The sequence below is a fragment of the Rhincodon typus genome, chromosome 1, assembly GCF_021869965.1.
Source record: "Rhincodon typus isolate 14 chromosome 1, sRhiTyp1.1, whole genome shotgun sequence".
NCBI lineage: Eukaryota > Metazoa > Chordata > Chondrichthyes > Orectolobiformes > Rhincodontidae > Rhincodon > Rhincodon typus.
This window is the reverse complement of record NC_063332.1, coordinates 24,886,153-24,905,551: the sequence shown is the minus strand read 5'-3', so window position 1 is coordinate 24,905,551 and position 19,399 is coordinate 24,886,153. Positions and strand designations below refer to the sequence as shown.

Here is a 19,399-nt window from a genome sequence, read left to right as displayed (position 1 = left end):
TAATTCAGCCAGAAGATAGATGTTCTGTATCTTGGAATTTCAATGCCTTTTGATAACAGTGTTAATTTTGGCTCATCTGCTTCCTGATGGTTTTGCAAGGTGGTTCAACCTTTTGGCCAGCTGATTGCTGTAACCATTTTAAGTCTGTGTTTCTTCCTTCTTAAAAATCATTTTAGAGCATGAAGGTTGTAGATATCTTGAAAGCAGATGATAGAAATCAAAAATTGCTCATTCATATTTCCCAGGTATCACCAACAGTCCCTTTTCAATGCAAGTATACCATTCCACGTAATATTGCTATAATTTGTTATTCGTCACGTTATCTGCTGTTCTTAATTATTTCAACTCATTTAAGAGTAGAACTACTTACCTTTCCTGTCTTTTCCTCCACCTGCAATAATTAGGTTTTTAGAATAAATTCACTGATCATTTCTAGATTTTATCTCATTTTTATTTCAAATCTTGGTGTTGACCGTGCAATGACCTTGGATTTTCACCTTGGATTCTTCATAAAAGTTTATATAGTTTAAAATTAAATGTTTTTGTCCACACAGTAATTGGATTTCAGTATTTTTATTGAATTAATTTGGATGACTGAATAATTGTACATATGGTATTTAAAATCCAAGCTAACAACTGTACAGTAAAATTGTACTTCATATCCATTTGCTATTGCTATGGAATAAGCTTTTGCAAATCACATCATTCATTAAGTTTGTAGTTTACAAAAACAAGGGCATTGCAAAAAGGATGGTGCAACAAAGAGAATAAAGTGGATAACATTGGTATATTTTAATCCAATAATGGGGAATATAACGGTTTTGAGCAAAATCAATTTAGTGAATGGTATCTTAAGCTTTGGCTAATATTCTAATTGTCTAAAACTTATCTAATATTCTGTATTTTAAAGACACATTGAAAAGTTTGGTAACTGTGACGATAATGGTTCAAGAAAGAATTGAACTCTGCAAATTCCAGTACAGCTGATTTTTTTTCGAAGGAAGAAGAAAGGACGTTGTGGTTTAGTCACTGTGTAACAGAAGCATGGACCACTAATCTAGAGCACTTGAATTGAAATTTCACCTAACATTTTGAGATTTTGAATTTGGCTTCAAAACAGAATCTGGGAATTAAAACACAAAAGTAGCCATAAACTGGTAGTAATAAAATAAAAATACAGGTGGTTGACTATGGTACAGGGTGGGAGGCTTGAGGGGGTTGAGAGAAAAAATAAGAGTCTACTGCCTTTTATGGTCTGTCACTGGCATGCTGAGAGTCTTCTAACAGCGTGATGCATGTTTCATTGTTCTCTGAAGTAGCCTAGAAAGCTGTTCAGCTATATTGATCCATTACAAATAATTGCAGTGGTTCAAAACGAACCTAAGCACCACCTTCTCAGGGCAACTGAGGGTGTCCGTAAATCCTAGTGTTGTGCTGGACATGTTGTGCATGACATTTTGAGCATGATCTAATTTTACATAGTATTTCACAATTATTGAAGAACTTTTGAAGTAAAGTCACTTTGTGTACAGCAAGATCCACAGACAACAGAGACAAAGAACAGGATAATATGTTTTCATACTGTTGAGTATAATGTTATCCATATTGGGCAAACTCGGCTGCCCATCATTATATGACTGTACAGGATACTTTATGTCACAGGATTGAGATCTTTGCCATTTGGCGGAATTCCGTCTTTTAGAAACAGAATTCTGCCCATTAATGTTGTTTCACAGACTGGCTCAGGGTGGCTATCACTCAGCTCTGTTGAATGGTTCCAATCTGACAGACTGTGATTGAGACCAGGAGGGGCCACGCCTTCAGTAGTTGCTGCTCCGCTGTGCAGCCTGCAGAATGCTTTGTTGCAATTGATGCTGTTTCTGCTGTTGGAGCTGATGTTACCAAGCTGGAGTAAGAACAGGGCTGGGGGCATTGGCAATGGCTCCGGGGATAAGAGTGGATCCCGGGACCCAGTCAATTTCGGTCATAGCAGAAAACATGAATGCTGATCCGCCTTGGAGATCTATGGAATATGTTGACGTAGTGATAATCGCACTGGGTTGGTAATCTGGCTCAAGCTAATGTCCTGGCCAAAATAAAAACAACAAGTGCTGACGGCATCTTTGGAGAGAGAAATAGAGTATATTCTGAGTCTGATTGACTCTTCTTCAGAACTGTTTTTCCACAGAACCCTAAAGAAGAGTCATATTAGGACAGGCGATGGTGGAATTTGAATTCAATCAATAAATCTGCAGTTGAAAGCTAATCTTGATGTTGATAATCATAAAATTATCATCAATTGTTGTAAAAGCCCAACTGGTTCACTAATGCCTTTTAGAGAAGGAAATATTCCATCCTTACATGTTCTGCCCTACAGGGGAGGCAATAGCCTAGTGGCATTATCGCTGGACTATTACTCCAGAGACCCATATAACATTCTGAGGACCTGGGTTCGAATCCTGCCATGGCAGATGGTGGAATTTGAATTCAATAAAATATCTCGAATTAAGAATCTAACAATGATCATGAGTCCATTGCCGATTGTTGGAAAAACCCACCTGGTTCACTAATGTCCTTTAGGGAAGGAAACTGCCATCCTTACCTGGTCTGGCCTACATGTGACTCCAGACCCACAGCAATGTCATTGACTCTGAACTGCCCTCTGGGCAATTAGGCACAGGCAATAAATGCTGCCTAGCCAGTGATGCCCTCATCCTGTGAATGAATAAAAAAAAGTGACGCTAGATCTATGGCAATGTGGTTGGCTCTTAACTGCCTCTGAAATGCCTGAGCATACTATTCAATTCAAGTGGAATTAGGGATGGGCAAGAAATGTTGGCCTTGTTGGTGATGCCCATTTTTCGTGAAAGACTAAACAAAAACTTGTCACAAATGTGAGATTGAAATTTTTTCTAAAAGAATTTTGTTCTGTGACAGTCCAGTCTGGATTTTCTATTATGGTGGATTTCTGTTCACTATTTGTATCTGCTCTGTTTGTTTTGTGCTAGCAGCAGTATCCATATTAAAATTAGTAGGTGTATTTAGATGAAGTAGTGTGCTGGCAAGTGGCCTATTTCTGCCCTTTGCTGTTCTGCTCATACATGTATACACAATCATTCATCATTTTATAAAAGCAAAAATGCATCTCTGTGTCTAGATATCTTTCATTGAAGGGAGAAGCTAGGCCAAGAGCTGGGATCTGGGGCCTTAGGTTAGGCCTGGATAGTTACTTCCCTCTCCCATTAATCAATGTTTTATAAAGTTTCAAGATTTTGTGTTTAATTTTTAAATTGCTTCTCATTATCCATCATTATTGTTGCTTTTGGACTCCAGTTTCCGCATAGCTGGGCAAGTTGGGTGAAATCCAGCTGACAGGGAGGATGAAGAAGGAGGAAGGTGTGAGTTGAGTTGGTCCTGAGGGGAGAGGGAAGGCATGAGTGGCAGCTGAGAGAGATGGTAAGGCATGAGTGAATGAGTTGGGTCTCAGTACAGAGGGAGGTCATGAGTGACTGAGGAGTGTTTGAGTGTCGGGAAAGGTCATGAATCTGCACTGGGGAGTTGGATTGGGAATATTGGTGTGTTGGGAGAGAGGTGCTGATCACAATGTGAGTATGCAGTTGAAATAAAGAGGAGCTTTACTGAGACTTCTGTCACCATGGGATATGGAAAGTTTGGTTGACACCTACCTATGTACATAAAGTAAGTTTTTTTTAGTGAAGTACTTTGAAAACACAGATTTTCATACGTCTGTGATGTAAAGGTTTATCTTGATTTATAGTATACAACTTTAATAATGTACTAAATTTTCATAGGCTGCTTTTATTGCAATTATGATTTTGTTGACTTCTAGGGCTGTGTTAATTTTCAAGAGATTATCCATTCCTTCATGGGCTGTGGTCATTAATGGAAATGCTACCCGTATTGCCCATTTCTAATTGCCCTTGAGAAAATGGCACTGAGTTAAAATGGGGTCTCATTGGAAGGTAGTTTGTAAAGCACTGCCATTGACCTTTGGTTCAATTCATACAAAATTCAGCAAGATCACATTCTGTTGTTAGTGTAGACTTCACCCTGTATTACATGCACTAAATGCATGAAATGCTGAGATTACTTTGGTGATTGAATACAAATGCATTGTCCATAGTCTTAACAGGAATGGTGGATAAACAGAAGTAAAACTAAGTTTCTACTCACTTGAAATCTAATAAGATGCATGTTCTTTCTGTCTGATATTTCATACTGTGCCTGTTACAACTCAAAATAGGTGACAGCCATTTACTACTTCATTTCTCAGGACAATACTTGTTGGCCAATCATAGTGAATCTGGCTGATTTTAAATTTAAACAAAGCCTGGCAGTTAACTGTCAATCATCATTAATAGATACACTTTCTATGGCAACGATTCTACCACCCTGAGTCCGCATGCCAATGATGTAGTATTCATATAATATGATTGGCATCATCTGTGAAAAGAAAGCAGAACTAATGTTTCGGGTCCAGTGCCTCAGAATGCTAACTCTGCTTTCTGTCCACAGACGCTGCTAGACCTGTCTAGTTTTTCTAGGAATTTCTGTTTTTGTTTCTGACTTCCAGCATCTGTAGTTCTTTGGTTTTTTTGATATACGTTATGATTGTTGGTCTTTCCTGTAAAGTGGAAATCTTGTGACTTGTTTTGATGAATGCAGCACGAAAAGCTTTGACAAAATATCTCTTTTCGGCAATACTCTAGTCTTGTCCTAATTATATAATTCCTTGTCAAAAAGTGTTCAGACCTTTTTGTCTTTGGCCACTCTCATCACTGATATGGGAAGGCAGAAGATGTTTCCGTTTAATGCCCCATTTGAAAACTAGCATTTCCAGTAGTACAGAATTCTTTCAGTACCACAATGAAGTGTCAACCAGTGTACATCTCTGAAGTTGGTCTTGAATTCAAGACCTTCTGACAGGTGAGGCACGCTGAAGCTGAGCTGAACTGAGGCTCACCTAAAAGAAGGCAATAGGGTGGTTTCTTTTGTATTTTACCAAGCTTGAATGTTGGGTCATAAGTGTTCTGAAGAATAATCAACTTCTGCTCACTGCTTATGTGTTCAATGAAGGATGGCTGTTTGGAAGAGGAGCTAGAATAATTTCAGGAATGTTCTCCTTTTGATAGCAGAATATTGGACAGAAAACAAATCTCTTTTTTTAAAAAAAAATCATGGGTGGGCTGTAATACATATTGTCATACAAGCAGGTGCAATCTCAAACTCTAAAAGTGATGCTTTATAATCCATTTCAAACCACTTGGTATTTTTCACATACTTTAATCATAAAATGCACATTGTTACAATAAACTGGTCAAATTTTGTTGTCCCCTTAATCTTTCAGTTTATTGCCACCTTGTAGTCAGATATCTATCGCTGTCTTGTCTATAATGGTCTCAATAGTCCAGTATTCTTGGTTTATATCTGTGATGTAATTACTCATTTTTAATGTGAAGTAGGTCATTATGTTCTTTAATAATGAGATCTAATTGGCTTTCAAGCTTCCCTTGATGTTGTTTTCTGAAATACTTTTAATTTAGCTTGTTTTGGGTTTTCTTCAGACTGTTATAAATTATAGATGGAGAATTAGTACTGGAAATGTCTGAGCTACTGTAGTTTTTAGAAAAAAAAACTATTTCGGATACCGCACATTAGTGCTGAGATGCCACATTCACAAAACCAAAGGAATTAGCTGCCATCACATAATATTCAACAATCATTTAGCCAAAAGATAATTTGCTACATCCACCTCATGATCTAATGTTACACAGCCATTGGTAGTGTGGAAGATGGCAATCCAAGGACCTAATTAAAAAAAGGCTTTATTATTTTTGAAATTTGAGAATTTTATTGAATGCATAAAAAATCTGTGCCACCAGTATGTCATAACAATGAAAGTGATTGCTTTTTGCTGGTATTAAGGTTGAAGATAAACATATTGCTCAAAATATGAGGGCTGAGTTGGATTTCAACTGGAAGTTGGTTTTGGGCAGGTAGTGAGGGGAAGAATGTAAACAACAACCCAACCAACATCATTGATTTGAGATCTGAAGTATTTAACTCCGCTCCTATTTACTAGGATGGGTGGCTTCAGACTTACCAAAATCAGGCAGCCCAGTGATCATGTAATAGCACCTCAGTATGTAGTTGGGGGTTGGGGAGGGCCTCAGTGTGATGGTTGGAAAGAAGGACCCTAACTTTTCTTTCTGTATTCAGTACTCCTGAGGAAATGTAGCCCACTCTGGTTTATTCAATGGTAATAAATAATGTACATTCAGACTCTGTTATTGGCCTGATATGTACACATTTCTAATCCAGAGGCAAGAATGTTACCAAGTTAACCAAGCTAAAACAAATGTACAGTAACAAAGATTGGTAGTTCAAAGAAGGAAGTTGATAACCTCTTGTACAATCAACAATTTTTTTGAAGTACAGTTACTGCTTTTATGAAGCAAAATAACCAACAACATTCTGAAGATTTGTCAAATAGAAATATCAAAACTCGGAGCCATTTGGCCTTTTAAGCTTGCTTTGCCATTCAACATGAATCAGGGCTGATCGTCTTTCTCCTGCTATCCCCCCCATATACCTTTGTGCCTTTAAAATCTAAAAATGTATATATCTCTTTCTTGAATATATTTAGTAACGTGGCCTCCACAGCCTTCTGCGGTCACGAATTCCACAGGTTCACTACCCTTTCAGTGCAGAAATTTTTCCTCATCTTAGTCCTAAATGGTCTTACCCATATCCTGAGAAATATTCCATTTGGTTCTGTCATCCAAGTCATTTATATATATCATGAATAGCTGTGTCACAAGGACTGAACCTTGTGGTACCCCACAAGTCACTGCCTACCACCCAGAAAAATACCTATTTATTTCCACTCATTCTTTCCTGACTGCCAACGAATTCTCAATCATGTCAGTATATTACCTCCAATCTCATTTGCTTTAGTTTTGTCCACTAACGTCTTATGAGGGACCTTATCAAATGTTGTCTGAAAGTCCAAATACACCACATCCGCTGGTCCTCCCTTATCAGTTCTAATGGTTACGTCCTCAAAAACTCCAGTAGATATATTAAACATGATTTGCCTTTCATAAATCGATGCTGGCTTTGTTCAGTCATGTTCATGCTTTCCAAGTGTTCTGTTATTACTTCTTTTATAATAGATCTAGCATTATCCCCATTGCTGATAATAAGCTAACTGGTCTGTAATTCTATTTTTTTTCTCTCTCTTTTTAAGTAGTGGCGTTACAGTTGCCACGCTCCAATCTGTAGGACCAGCTCCGGGGTCTTTAAAGTTTTGGAAGATGACCACCAATAATTCCAGGGCCACCACCTCAAATTCAGTGGATGTAGATTATCAGACCCTGGTGATTTAGGTCAGCCATTAACCTAATAAAAAAACCAAAAGAACTGCTGAAAATCAGAAACAAAAACAGAAATTGCTGGAAAATCTCAGCTGGTCTGGCAGCATCTGTGGAGAGAAATCAGTTAACGTTTCGGGTCCAGTGTCCATTCTTCAGAATCTACAGTAGTTGGGGAAAAAATGTTGTTTTTTATGCAGAAGATAGGATAGGGCAGTGGTTAAGGACTAAACAATAGTTGAAGATAGAGCCCAAAGAGAGAGAAGAACAGTTGGCCAGTCAAAGGAGTAGATAATGGTCAGCCTAAGAGAATGAATGACTGCTAATGAAACTATTAGTGGCTAACAATGGGTAGTGTGTAATAGCAGACCACGTGACAACAAGGCCTCATGTGTGGAGGTTGGGGTAAGGGCATGGGATAAAATTCCTCAAGCCCCAAAATTTTTGAACTTGATATTGAGTCCAGAAGGCTGTAGAGTTCCCAAGTAGAAAATGTGACAGAGATGTTGGCCAGGGAGCAAGGCTTTAACCCCATTAATTTTCCTGGCACTATATTCTTAGTAAGGCACTATTTTCTTAGTAATGCTAATTTCCTACAATTCCTCCCTCTCTATAGGCTCCTGGTTCCCTAACACTTCTGGGAACTGAACAGTATCCTCTTTTGTGAAACCAGAACCAAAGTATATATTAAATTCTCTGCCACTTTTTTGTTCCTTTTTATAAGTTCCATAGTTTCTGACTGTAACGGATCTGCATTTGCTCTATTAATGGAACGGTGGCTTAGTGGTTAGCACTGCTGCCTCACAGTGCCAGGGACCTGGGTTCGATTCCCCCCTTGGGCAACTGTCTGTGTGGAGTTTGCATGTTCTCCCCGTGTCTGTGTGGGTTTCCTCCCACAGTCCAAAGATGTGCAGACTAGGTGGATTGGCCGTGCTAAATTGCCCGTCGTGTTCAGGGATGTGGAGATTAGGTGGGTTATAGGGGAATGGGTCTGGGTGGGATGCTCTCAGGGTCGGCGTGGACTTGTTGGGCCGAAGGGCCTGTTTCTACAGTGTAGGGATTCTATGATAATCTTTTTCTCTTCACATAGAAAAATCTTTTGCAGTCAGTTTCTTATGACTCTGCAATTATGCTGTCGCAGTCCATTTTCTTCCTCTTGAATTCTAAAAAGCTTGCCATCATTAGGCTTGCTGCTTATTCTAGCAATTTTGTATGTCTCCTCTTTGGATCTAATACAATCCCAAATTTCTTTTGTAAGCCATAGTTTAGCTACCTTTCCTGAATTATTTTTGTGCCAGACAGGAACGAAAAGTGTTTGTAATTCTTTGCACGTGTTCTTTAATTATTAGCCATTACTGATCAACTGTTAACCGTTTTTGTAATGTTCCCCAATCCATCCTTGCCGGTTTGCACCTCGTACCCTCATTGTTCCTTTTACTTAGATTCAAGTTGTATCACACGTTTTAAGGAATAGTTAAGTGTGAAGAAAACCAGACCACCTGTGATTGACCTTGACAAGCTATATGTCATACCTAACCTAGCTGAATGTGCAAACCTTTCTCGCTGAAATCTGGATACAAAAAATGGAGGAGTTATTCAACAGCCTAGTCAAACATCTGCATGACACTATACAGTGCTGCATCTTTGATGTTCCAGAAACCTCCATCACCATCCCTGACTATGTCCCCCATCAGTAAAGATTGCCAACCTAATGTGATGGCACTGTGGTATATCATCAGAAGAGAAAGCTCTAAGAGTCCTCAATTTTGACTTTAGACCCTATGGTGAAGGAAGCCACCTGATTGAGACCCAATTCCCTTTCACCACTGATGTTCAGCAGCAGCAGTGTGTACCATTTGCAAGATGCACTGAAGTAACTCACCAAGCATCCTTTAACAGCACGTTCCAAAGCCATGACCTCCACCACAGAGAAGGGAAAGGCTTGCAGTTGAATTGGAACACAAGCTGCTGTTTTCCCTTCAAATTTGACATCACCTTGACTTGCAAATATATTGCTGTTCCTTCAGGGCCGCTGGATCAAAATCCTGGAACTCCCTTCCTAACAACACTGTGGGTGTTAGTACACCCCAAGGACTGAAGTAGTTGAAGAAGGTGGCTCACCATCATCTTCTCGAAGGTAATTAGGAATGGGCAATAAATGCCTGCCTAGCCAGCAATACCTATATCCCATGAATGATTAAAAGTAAACAAATCCAGCAGCTGAAATTGTGCATCTGAGAAATGCTGTGGACCGTCAGCAACAGCAGAATTATATTTTACCACAATCTGTAACTTCAAAGTCTGTCAAATCACTTCTTCAACCATAGCCATCAAGCCCAAGGACCAATCCTGATTCAGTGAAGAGTGTAGGAAAACATGACAAGAAGAGCACCAGGCAGGCCAAAATATGAAACTGAGACTAAACTTCAACATGTGATTACAAACATGCTAAACAGTAGAAGTCACTAGTCAGGACTGAAATGGAATACTTGAGCAAAGCGACCCCACGAGCAACAAATCAGATCAGACCTCTGCAGACCTGTCATATCCAGATGGACAGCTTATAGAAAGAGGATTGTTCATGAACATCCCCATCTTTAAAATGGTAGAACTGAACACTTCAATACAAAAGGCAAGATTGAAGCATCTGCAACTGTCATCACCTAGAATTGCTAAGTGATAACCTTTCCTGATGATGCCAACATGACAATGAATTTGATTCAATCCAATGTCAAGGATCAGCTGGAGGCACTGGATATAACAATGGCTATGGACTCTAATAATGTTCTAGTGGATATCCTAAAGACATGTTCTCCAGAGTGCCACATTGCTAGCTGCGTTGTTCAAGTAAGGCCACTGGGACCTACCTGTCAAGGTAGAAAATGCCCAGGTATGTGCTGTCCACATAAAAAGGACAAATTTAATTGGACTTGTTGCCACCATTTTTGTCTCAATAATCAGCAAGATGATGGAAAGTGCTATCAATTGTGCTGTCAAGTGGCACTTACTCAGCAATAAGCTACTAAAGATTAAAACAAAGAACTGCAAATGCTGGAGATCTGAAGCAAACAGAAACAGAAATTGCTGGAGAAACTCAGATGGTGTGGTAGCATCTGTGGAGAGGAAACAGAGTGAACATTTCGAATCCAGTGACTCTTCTTCTCTTGTGGGATGTGGACATCATTGGCTGGATCAGCAGTTACTAACCGTCGCAACTTGCCCTTGAAAAGGTAGTGGTGAGCTGCCTTCTTGAACCAGTACAATCTATTTGGTGTAGGCAGACTGACCATGCTGTTTTGGAGGAAATTTGAGGATTTTGACCCAGCAACACTGAACGAACAGTGATATGTTTCCAGTCATGTAGCTTGGAAAGAAAATTGCAGTTGATAGTGTGCCCATTTGTTGCTGTTGTACTTCTAAATGGTAGAGTTTCAAAGGTGCTGTCAAGGAGTCTTTGTAACTTCTGCAGTGCATCTTGTAGATGGTACACTCTGCTGCCACTGTGTGTTAGTGGTGGAGGGAGTGAATATTTGTGCATAAAAACCAAAAGAACTGCGCATGCTGTAAATCAGGAACAAAAACAAAGTTGTTGGAAAAGCTCAGCAGGTCTGGCAGCATCTGTGGAGGAGAAAACAGAGTTAACGTTTCGGGTCCGGTGACCCTTCTTCAGAACTGATGGTGGCTGGGAAAACGTCATTTTATATGCAGAAAATAGGGAGGTCGGTGGGGTAGGGAGTAAACGATAGGATAGAGCCCAAAGAGAGAGAAAGACAGTTGGACAGGCAAAGGAGTTGCTAACGCTCAGGCTGGGAGGGTGAATAGTCATTAATGGGGACTGTTAGTGACTAACAACAGGGGGTGTGTAGTGGCAGGCTATGTGGTAGCAAGGCCTGGTGTGTGGGGTAGGGGGCTGGGACATGGGAGAGTTTAGGCCCTAAAATTATTGAACTCAATATTGAGTCTGGAGGGCTGTAGCATCCCCAAATGGAAAATGAGGTGTTGTTCCTCCAGCTTGTGTTGGGCTTCACTGGAACACTGTAGCAAGCTGGAGACAGAAATGTTGGCCAGGGAGCGAGGTGGTGCATTGAAGTGGCAGGCAACAGGTAGTTCAGGGTCTTTTTTGCGAGCAGAACATAGATGTTCTGCAAAGCGGTCACCAAGTCTACGCTTCGTTTCCTCAGTGTAGAGGAGACCACATTGTGAGCAGCGAATGCAGCAGACTAGATTCTTGGAAGTGCAGGTGAAGTGTTGCTTCACCTGGAAGGTATATTTGGGCCCTTGGATACTGGGGAGGGAGGAGGTAAATGCGCAGGTGTTGCACCTTCGCCGGTTACAGGGTAAGGTGCCATAGGGCTGTGGGGAGGTGTTGGGGGTGAAGGAAGTATGGACCAGGGTGTCCCGGAGGGAACGGTCCCTGCGGAAGGCGGACAAGGGAGGGGAGGGGAGGGGAATATGTGTCTGGTAGTGGCATCTTGCTGGAGGTGGCGGAAATGGCGTCTGATGATCTTCTAGATGTGGATGCTGGTGGAATGGTAGATGAGGATAAAGGGAACCCTATCACTGTTGCGGGAGGGAAGAGAAGGGGTGAGGGCAGAAGTGCGGGAGATTAGCCGGACCCGATTGAGGGCCCTGTCGACAACAGAGCTGGGGAATCCTCGGTTGAGGAAGAATGTGGACATTTCGGAGGCTTCCTTGTCGAAGTTGGCCTCATCTGAACATATTTGACGGAGTGGCCTTGTTACCACATAGCCTGCCACTACACATCCCCTGTTGTTAGTCACTAACAGTCCCCATTAACAACTATTCACCCTCCCAGCCTGATCGTTAGCAACTCCTTTGTCTGTCCAACTGTCTTTCTCTCTCTTTGGGCTCTATCCTATTGTTTACTCCCTACCCCACCCACCTCCCTATTTTCTGCATATAAACTGACGTTTTCCCAGCCACCATCAGTTCTGAGGAAGCATCACCGGACCCGAAACGTTAACTCTGTTTTCTCCTCCACAGATGCTGCCAGACCTGCTGAGCTTTTCCAGCAACTTTGATTTTGTTCCTGAATATTTGTGCATGTTGTGCCTGTGAAGCAGACAGCATTGTCCTGGATGATGTCAAGCTTCTTGAGTGTTGCTGGAGCTGCACTCATCGAGGAAAATGGGAAGTATTCCATTTCAGTCCTGACTAGTGCCTTTTTAGATGGTCGATAGGCTTTGGGGAATCAGGAAGTGAATTACTTGCTGCAGTATTCCTAACTTCTGACATGCTATCGTAGCCACCGTATTTCTATGTCTTGTCTAGTTCAGTTTCTTGTCAATGGAATGCCCAGAATATTTATAGTGAGGATTAACAAATGGTAATACCATTGAATGCCACTGAATTCAGAATCTAATGATGATCATGAATCCATTGTCGATTGTTGGAAAAACCCATCTGGTTCACTAATGCCCTTTAGGGAAGGAAACTGCCATCCTTATCTGGTCTGGCCTACATGTGTCTCCAGACTCATAATAATGTGGTTGACTCTTAACTGCACTCTGGGATGGGCAATAAATGCTGCCAGCAAGCGACACCCTTATCCCATGAATGAATAAGAGATGTCAGGGCTGATGGTTAACATTTCCCTTGTTTTAGATGGCCATTGTCTGTTACTAGTGTGGCATGGACATCACTTGCCACTTGTCAGCCCAAGCTTGGATATTGTCCAGGCCTCGCTGCTTTCATATAGAACTTTTAAGGAAACTCCTTTTACGTGTTTATGACAGGCTTCTCAAAACTTTAAAAAATTTGACTCGCAAATTTGGAGTCACGTTGGACTAGAAACATAAGCTTTTATTTCTCTTTAATGGATTTTGCCTGAACTGCTGAATTTCTCCAGCATTTTGTTTTTATCTTGCAAGTACCATGTATGCATCACCAATTCTTGGTGACTGTTACAATTGTGGGCCAAACAGTGGATTTAGGACTAAGACTCATCTATTGCACCAACTTTTTGCCTCTTTTTGGCAATAATACTGTGTGTGTATTTAAAGGCTTGCTGCCCATTGATTCAAGCAGCCAAATGGGTTCACGAGACCCCTACCAGACTTGCAATAGCTGCTCACCCATTCTTCAGTGAAGAAACAGATGTTCAACAATGAAAGATAAGCCCAGTTACCAATTGCAGATGAAGTTGACTTCTGTCTGACTGCATAGAATTTTCATAGACCTTTAGCTCTTTTATAAGTTCAATTCTTGAACCAAATTATGCGTTAAAGACAATGGTTTTTTGAAATCATACAAGATTTCCACCATTATATCAAGACTTTCTAATTAATGCAGAGATTGCTTGCATTTTAGAATGTTTTGTTCAGGAAACATACTTTCCACAAATTTTAATTAACTAATTATACTATGTGCTACAATATGATGACTGGATAATAAGATACAGGGTTAGAATTGGTGTGATACAATCCTTAATAATGCTTATTTTAAATTTGGATTTGGTATGTTCCTCATTTCAGGTGCCAGTACTGGAGTAGTTCGAAAATTGGTCGTACCATCAATCTTGGTGCGGACAGTGAGTCATTGCATCACAACAATGCAAACTTCATCCCATTGGCTAATGACGAAGGGATTCCAATTTCTTTCTTCTTGGTCCATGAATCAGTTTCTTCTAGTAATTCAAGCAGATCTAAAAGTGAGTGAGATCTTGGTTTCAGTTCTAAACAGTTAATTCAGTTTTCCTGAGGTGGAGTGAGTTCTGTTGAAGTCATTCTGTCCAGTCTTTTATTTAGAGGGTCATACTGTTTGATTATATTCACATTTGCTAAGATGTGTATGCGGGTAATGTAGTTGGTGTACTTTTATTGAATGGATCACATACTGGATCCATGGTAGCCATAATATCAGCATTCTAAACTTCTAAATATATTGAGTCTTTTTGTTAAAAGTTGGGTTATCTGCTCCATGTTAATAGGCAGTGTGGCTAAATATTTATATCTGTTCTTAAGCTTGTTTTAAACCAGCAAAAATCCACATGTAGGATGTTTGGAATCCAAGCATGAATCATATTTTCATTAACACATACTGATTTTGTACGCTTGTTTACAGTATGTTTAAAGTTGGATGTGAATGAACATGACAAATAAAAAGGATGCTGCCTTTGAACTTTTCTACACCATTAATTAATGCTTGTCATTTTTTAAAATGTAAAGTAGCGGCGACCATGATTTGAAAGAGGAAGATATATTTTTCTGCCACTGGACAAAACTGATCTCGCTATGCATCTGCTACATAGATCACATAATAAGGAATTAAAGGATTAGTGGGCTGCATTGATAGATTCTCATTTGCATGTTTCTGAGGTGTTACATCAGTATAATAGAAGTCATAAGCCACTAGTGATGTTAGCCAAAATGCCTTAACAGAATATATTTTTGTATTGCATTCTATTTGCCCTTTTATGTCAAATACTTTAGTGTGCCACTTTTTCTTCAGTCCCTTTTTTTAGCTGTAAATTAATTGAGAAAATTAATTTAACTGAAAAATAATTTGGATCTGCTGCAAAGATCCAATTGCTGATTGTGGAACTCGTTCTGTTTCAGAGTAAGACAGAGTAGCTCTGTATCAGTGTAGCCACAAAAAAGCATGGCATATTTAAGACTGTTACCTTACTTCTTTATTCCAGATTCCAGAATCAAGATCTGATATAGACCTGAGACTTAATCCATTTTATTGAAGTATATATTGCGATGCTATTTTACAACACATTTTTCCTGTAAAAGTATAAATAAAATTTCTCTAGTACCACAAACTATTTTTACAAAATCCTTCTTAATGCAATTTTCTTTTTAATCTACAGTAATACAATAAATATGATATACTGTATGATAAATATATAATAATAATATAAAACGTAAGTGATGAAAGTACTCAGCAGGTCAGGCACTTTTTGATGAAAGAGAAACAAGACAGAATTGTCCAGGACTACTCGGATTTTGCAGAAGTATGGGTTGGGGAATGTAATTGACTGGGAAGAAAAGTTTCTGTTTCCAGTGACGAGTTAAACATTCGCCATTGTGTTCTCAGAACATTTCTGGTGGGTTGGCTTTCCCAGTTGATTGATTTATTTAATGTCACGTGTACTGAAATACAGTGAAAAGCTTCATTGACGAGTGGTGTAGGCAGATCGTAGTAAGCAAAGGATGTACAGATCAAAAAGACTTAGACAGACGCATACTCATTATATTGCACAGGGCGTGCGCTAGGTGAGAATAACATAATTTTTACAAATTTAGAATTTAAGTTTAAAATTGTGGAACAGTTATAAGAAATGTTAGAGTTAGATCTGCTTTAGGGAGCTCGCAAGGAGTCATCTAGTGTCGGCACCATCTTGCATCTTTGTAGTCAGTGGAAATCTGTTTTGTATTTAATAGCATGTCATGAATACTTACTAACATCCAACCAGCTGAAATTGAATTCACGGAGGCTGTCCTAGTAGACAAATTAACATTGGCAACTTGTCTGATCAAAAATATATATAACATATTATGGGACATCTACCTGGCAAGGTAAACATCTTCCTCCAACTGTGGTGTGTACGTATGCCTTCACCAACATTGCTCCTAAGCTGCACAGCCACTCAAAGTCCGCATACAGCGATTGGTGTGCTGACACTAATTGATTTTGGTTCTGGAAGTCGTTGTCGCTCATAGACCTCAGAGACCCATGCAGATGAAAATAAGATTAGTGGGAACACTGGTCTTCTCTAACCTGACTCTTTCAGAAAAAATGTTTTTTTTTAAACAGATGCTTAGAGTGTTAGGGTTGAACCTTCTCCATGTTAATTAGCTCATGAAACATTATCGTCATATGTCGTCTGACCTGATGTTGTTAAACACTTAGTGTTAGGAATGAAGCTTGACAAGGCCAACAAGCCTGTCCAAGTGAGTCAGCAACATTGTCTGATCCCAACAAACCTGACTGGGTAAGGCAAGCATGCCTGAATTCAAGGGGGAGGTTCAACTCAAAAGGTCATTATTTGTGATTATGTCCTTGTTCCACGCAAGTCTTTGGTGAAATGCTATCAGAAGTGTATGTTCTCCCAGAGTGATAAAAGGTTGTGAGTTGCTCACTGTTGTTGCTCCTTTTATGTATTAAATGTGAACCGAGGCAGATGTGTGAGAGGCAATACCATGTGGTGCCAGTAGAGATACGTTGATAGCCTCAAAGAAGTGATACTCCTTAATTTCACTTAAGGCAGCCAATCTCATGTGTGAAAGTTCTCTATTGTCTCAACTTTGCAATGCCAACTCTCTCTCAGAGGAGCATGTGAAGTATTAAATAGACAGTGGCATGTATCCTAGCAGACCACAGCAGTGCATTCATCCTCTTGCAACACTGGTGCTAGTTTTCCTGACCCACCTATGGGTACTAACCTCAATAGCCACGTCTTTCCAGGCTGCCTTTATATGTCATGAAAGCCTTTTGTTGCCACATTTTACTTGGTCTCTTGACATTCCCATGGTAAGGCTGATGAGCAGAGGTTGAGTAATGGTTCTAGTGTCTAGTGCAGAGTGTCCAGGTGGCTTTTAAAAATTTTTTATTCATTTGTGGGATGTGGGCATCACCAGATGGCAGCATTTTATTGCCCATCCCAAGTTGACCTTGAGAAGGTGAGCTGCCATCCTGAACCACTGCAGTCTGTCTGCTGTGGGTTGATCCAAAATGCCGTTAGAGAAGGAATTCCAGGATTTTGATCTAGCGACAGTGAAGGAATGTCAATATATTTCCAATTCAGGTTGGTTAGTGGCTTGAAGGTGTTCCCAAGTATCTGCTGCCTTTGTCTTTCCAGATAGAAGTGGTTGTGAGTTCAGAAGGTGCTGTCTGAGGATCTTTGGTAAATTTCTGCCGTGCATCTTGTAGATAGTACACACTGCTACTACTCAGCGTCATTGATGGAGGGAGTGGATGCTTGTGGAAATAGTGCCATCCGAATTGGTACCTGAAACTTAGAACTTGGAATGTGCTAGCAAGGGATAGAACTTTGTGTCTACCTATTACTACAGTTTGGTATTTTACTTGCTCATGAACATGAAATAAATTGAATAAGAATGTAGCAGTGCAGAAAACCCATGTCTTGTCCATGAACCTAATGCCCTCTTCCCTGGCTGCTTGCCTCCTCACTTAGTCTAAAACAAAGCTTCTGCCCACAGAGATAACATTTCAGGTTAAATGACCTTACATTAGAATAATAATTCTAACTTTATTTATTCCTACTTCCCAGATCTTCCTCATGGAATCAGAGAATTGTACAGTACAGAAGGAGTCTGTTCACTTTTATTTGGAAAAGTTACCTTCATCCTATTCCCTGTACCTTTAAAAAAATTACTTTTTTCGTAATATTTTCCATTTTTCTTTTAAAATCTGTTATAGTCTTTGTTTCCATTACTCCTTCAACTATAGTATTCTGTATCTCAACAAACGTCCACTTAAAAGAAAACCTTATAACCTTTGGTCTTATCTGAATTAATCTCTTCAGTATCCTTTTCACAATCTTAACATCCCTTTTGTGATTGGACACCCAAAACTAAACACAGTTCCAACCAAGTCCATACTTTTCTAATTACCTAATTTCTAAAAATCCTTGACCACTACAACTAGAATGACAAGGGCAGCAGACAGATAGGAACACCATCTCCTGCAAGTTTCCCTCCAAGCCATACATCATCCTCACTTGAAACTACATTGTTGTTCCTTCACTTCCATAGGATTAAAATCTGAAATTCCCTTCTTAATGGCACTGGATGTACCTCCACCAGATGGTATGAAGTGGTTCAAGGAGGTGGCTCACCATCACCTTCTCAAGGGCAATTAGGAATGGGCAATAAATGTTCACCTTGCTAGTGATGCTCACTTCCATGAATTAATTAAATAAATTGCCTGATAGCCCAACAGAGTGATATTCCAGGGGTGACTCAGTCCTTGAGATCCAATTTCATGGAATGTATTTTATGCTTAAAATCCCAAAGGTACTGTTTTGTTGATTTAGCAGCAGTAATTTGTTCATGAGATAAATGATTTCTCAGCTAATTGCTATTCCAAGAATGTTTATGGACTTCAGTTCTTTTCTTCTGTTCTGATCATTATTGTAGGAGTGAATTATAACCTCGACTTAATTTTAGTGTTTCAATATAAAATTCACTAACAGTATGGAAGTAGAAAAATATAAAGCTAAACCAGTAAAAATGTTAGAGAATTAGATTTTTAATTCCAGATTTTCATTACTTTCAAATTCGACCATCTGCCGTGGTAGGATTGGAACCTGGATTCCTGGGTCTGTGAGTTAATCGTCTAGCGATAATAGCAATAGACTATCATCTCCCCTGAACCAAAGGCCTTGTCACTGGTAATATGTCCTGGTAGCGCAAAAATATTATGCATATGCTTCCGCTGCCATTTTTCCTGCCCTCCTGCCTCTCAGCCTGTCTTAAGATGGCTGGTAAAATCCAGCCCAATGTTTCCATCTCTGGCACCATCCTTCTCAGTTTAGATTCAACAAGTTCTATAACTTTAATTTCCATTATTTAGGTAGAATTTTTTTCTGGGTTAGGGTGGCACAAACTAGATACAGAACTGCAGTCCAAGTAATATTTTGTATTAATTTATCTTTACTTCTTTGCTTCTTATTTTAAGTCCCTATTCATAAAACCAAAAGTGCTATTAATCCTTTTTATGGCAAGCAGTAGTCATCAGTATTCTTATAGTTTATTCTCTAATCAATATTGCACATTATCAGGAAAATAAAGTACATATTGAAAGTAATGTTGGAATTTAAAATATGTAGATTTTCCATTTCTTGGCAATAATATGCAATAAGAAGTAATATACAATTTAAGCAACATTTAAGCATATTTTTTAAAAAAACAGTTTGCTCCAATTTTCTCAGAGATAGTGAGAACTGCCGATGCTGGAGTCAGAGGTAATACAGTGTGGAGCTGGAGGAACACAGCAGGCCAGGCATCATCAAAGGA

At 39.6% G+C, this 19,399-nt stretch overlaps 1 protein-coding gene across 8 annotated transcripts in view; it reads left to right on the top strand.

The window, feature by feature from the left end:
* The window catches only part of ccdc142 (coiled-coil domain containing 142), a 164,882-nt gene that overhangs the window by 71,475 nt on the left and 74,008 nt on the right, over nucleotides 1-19,399 (top strand). For all 8 annotated transcript variants that reach the window (XR_007263052.1, XM_048601969.1, XM_048601951.1 and 5 more), the window contains one exon: nucleotides 13,889-14,064. Coding sequence is in view for 7 of the 8 variants with exons in the window: in XM_048601969.1 (XP_048457926.1) it covers nucleotides 13,889-14,064 (176 nt within the window). In the remaining variant the exon portion in view is untranslated. The remainder of the gene's footprint in view (nucleotides 1-13,888; nucleotides 14,065-19,399) is intronic.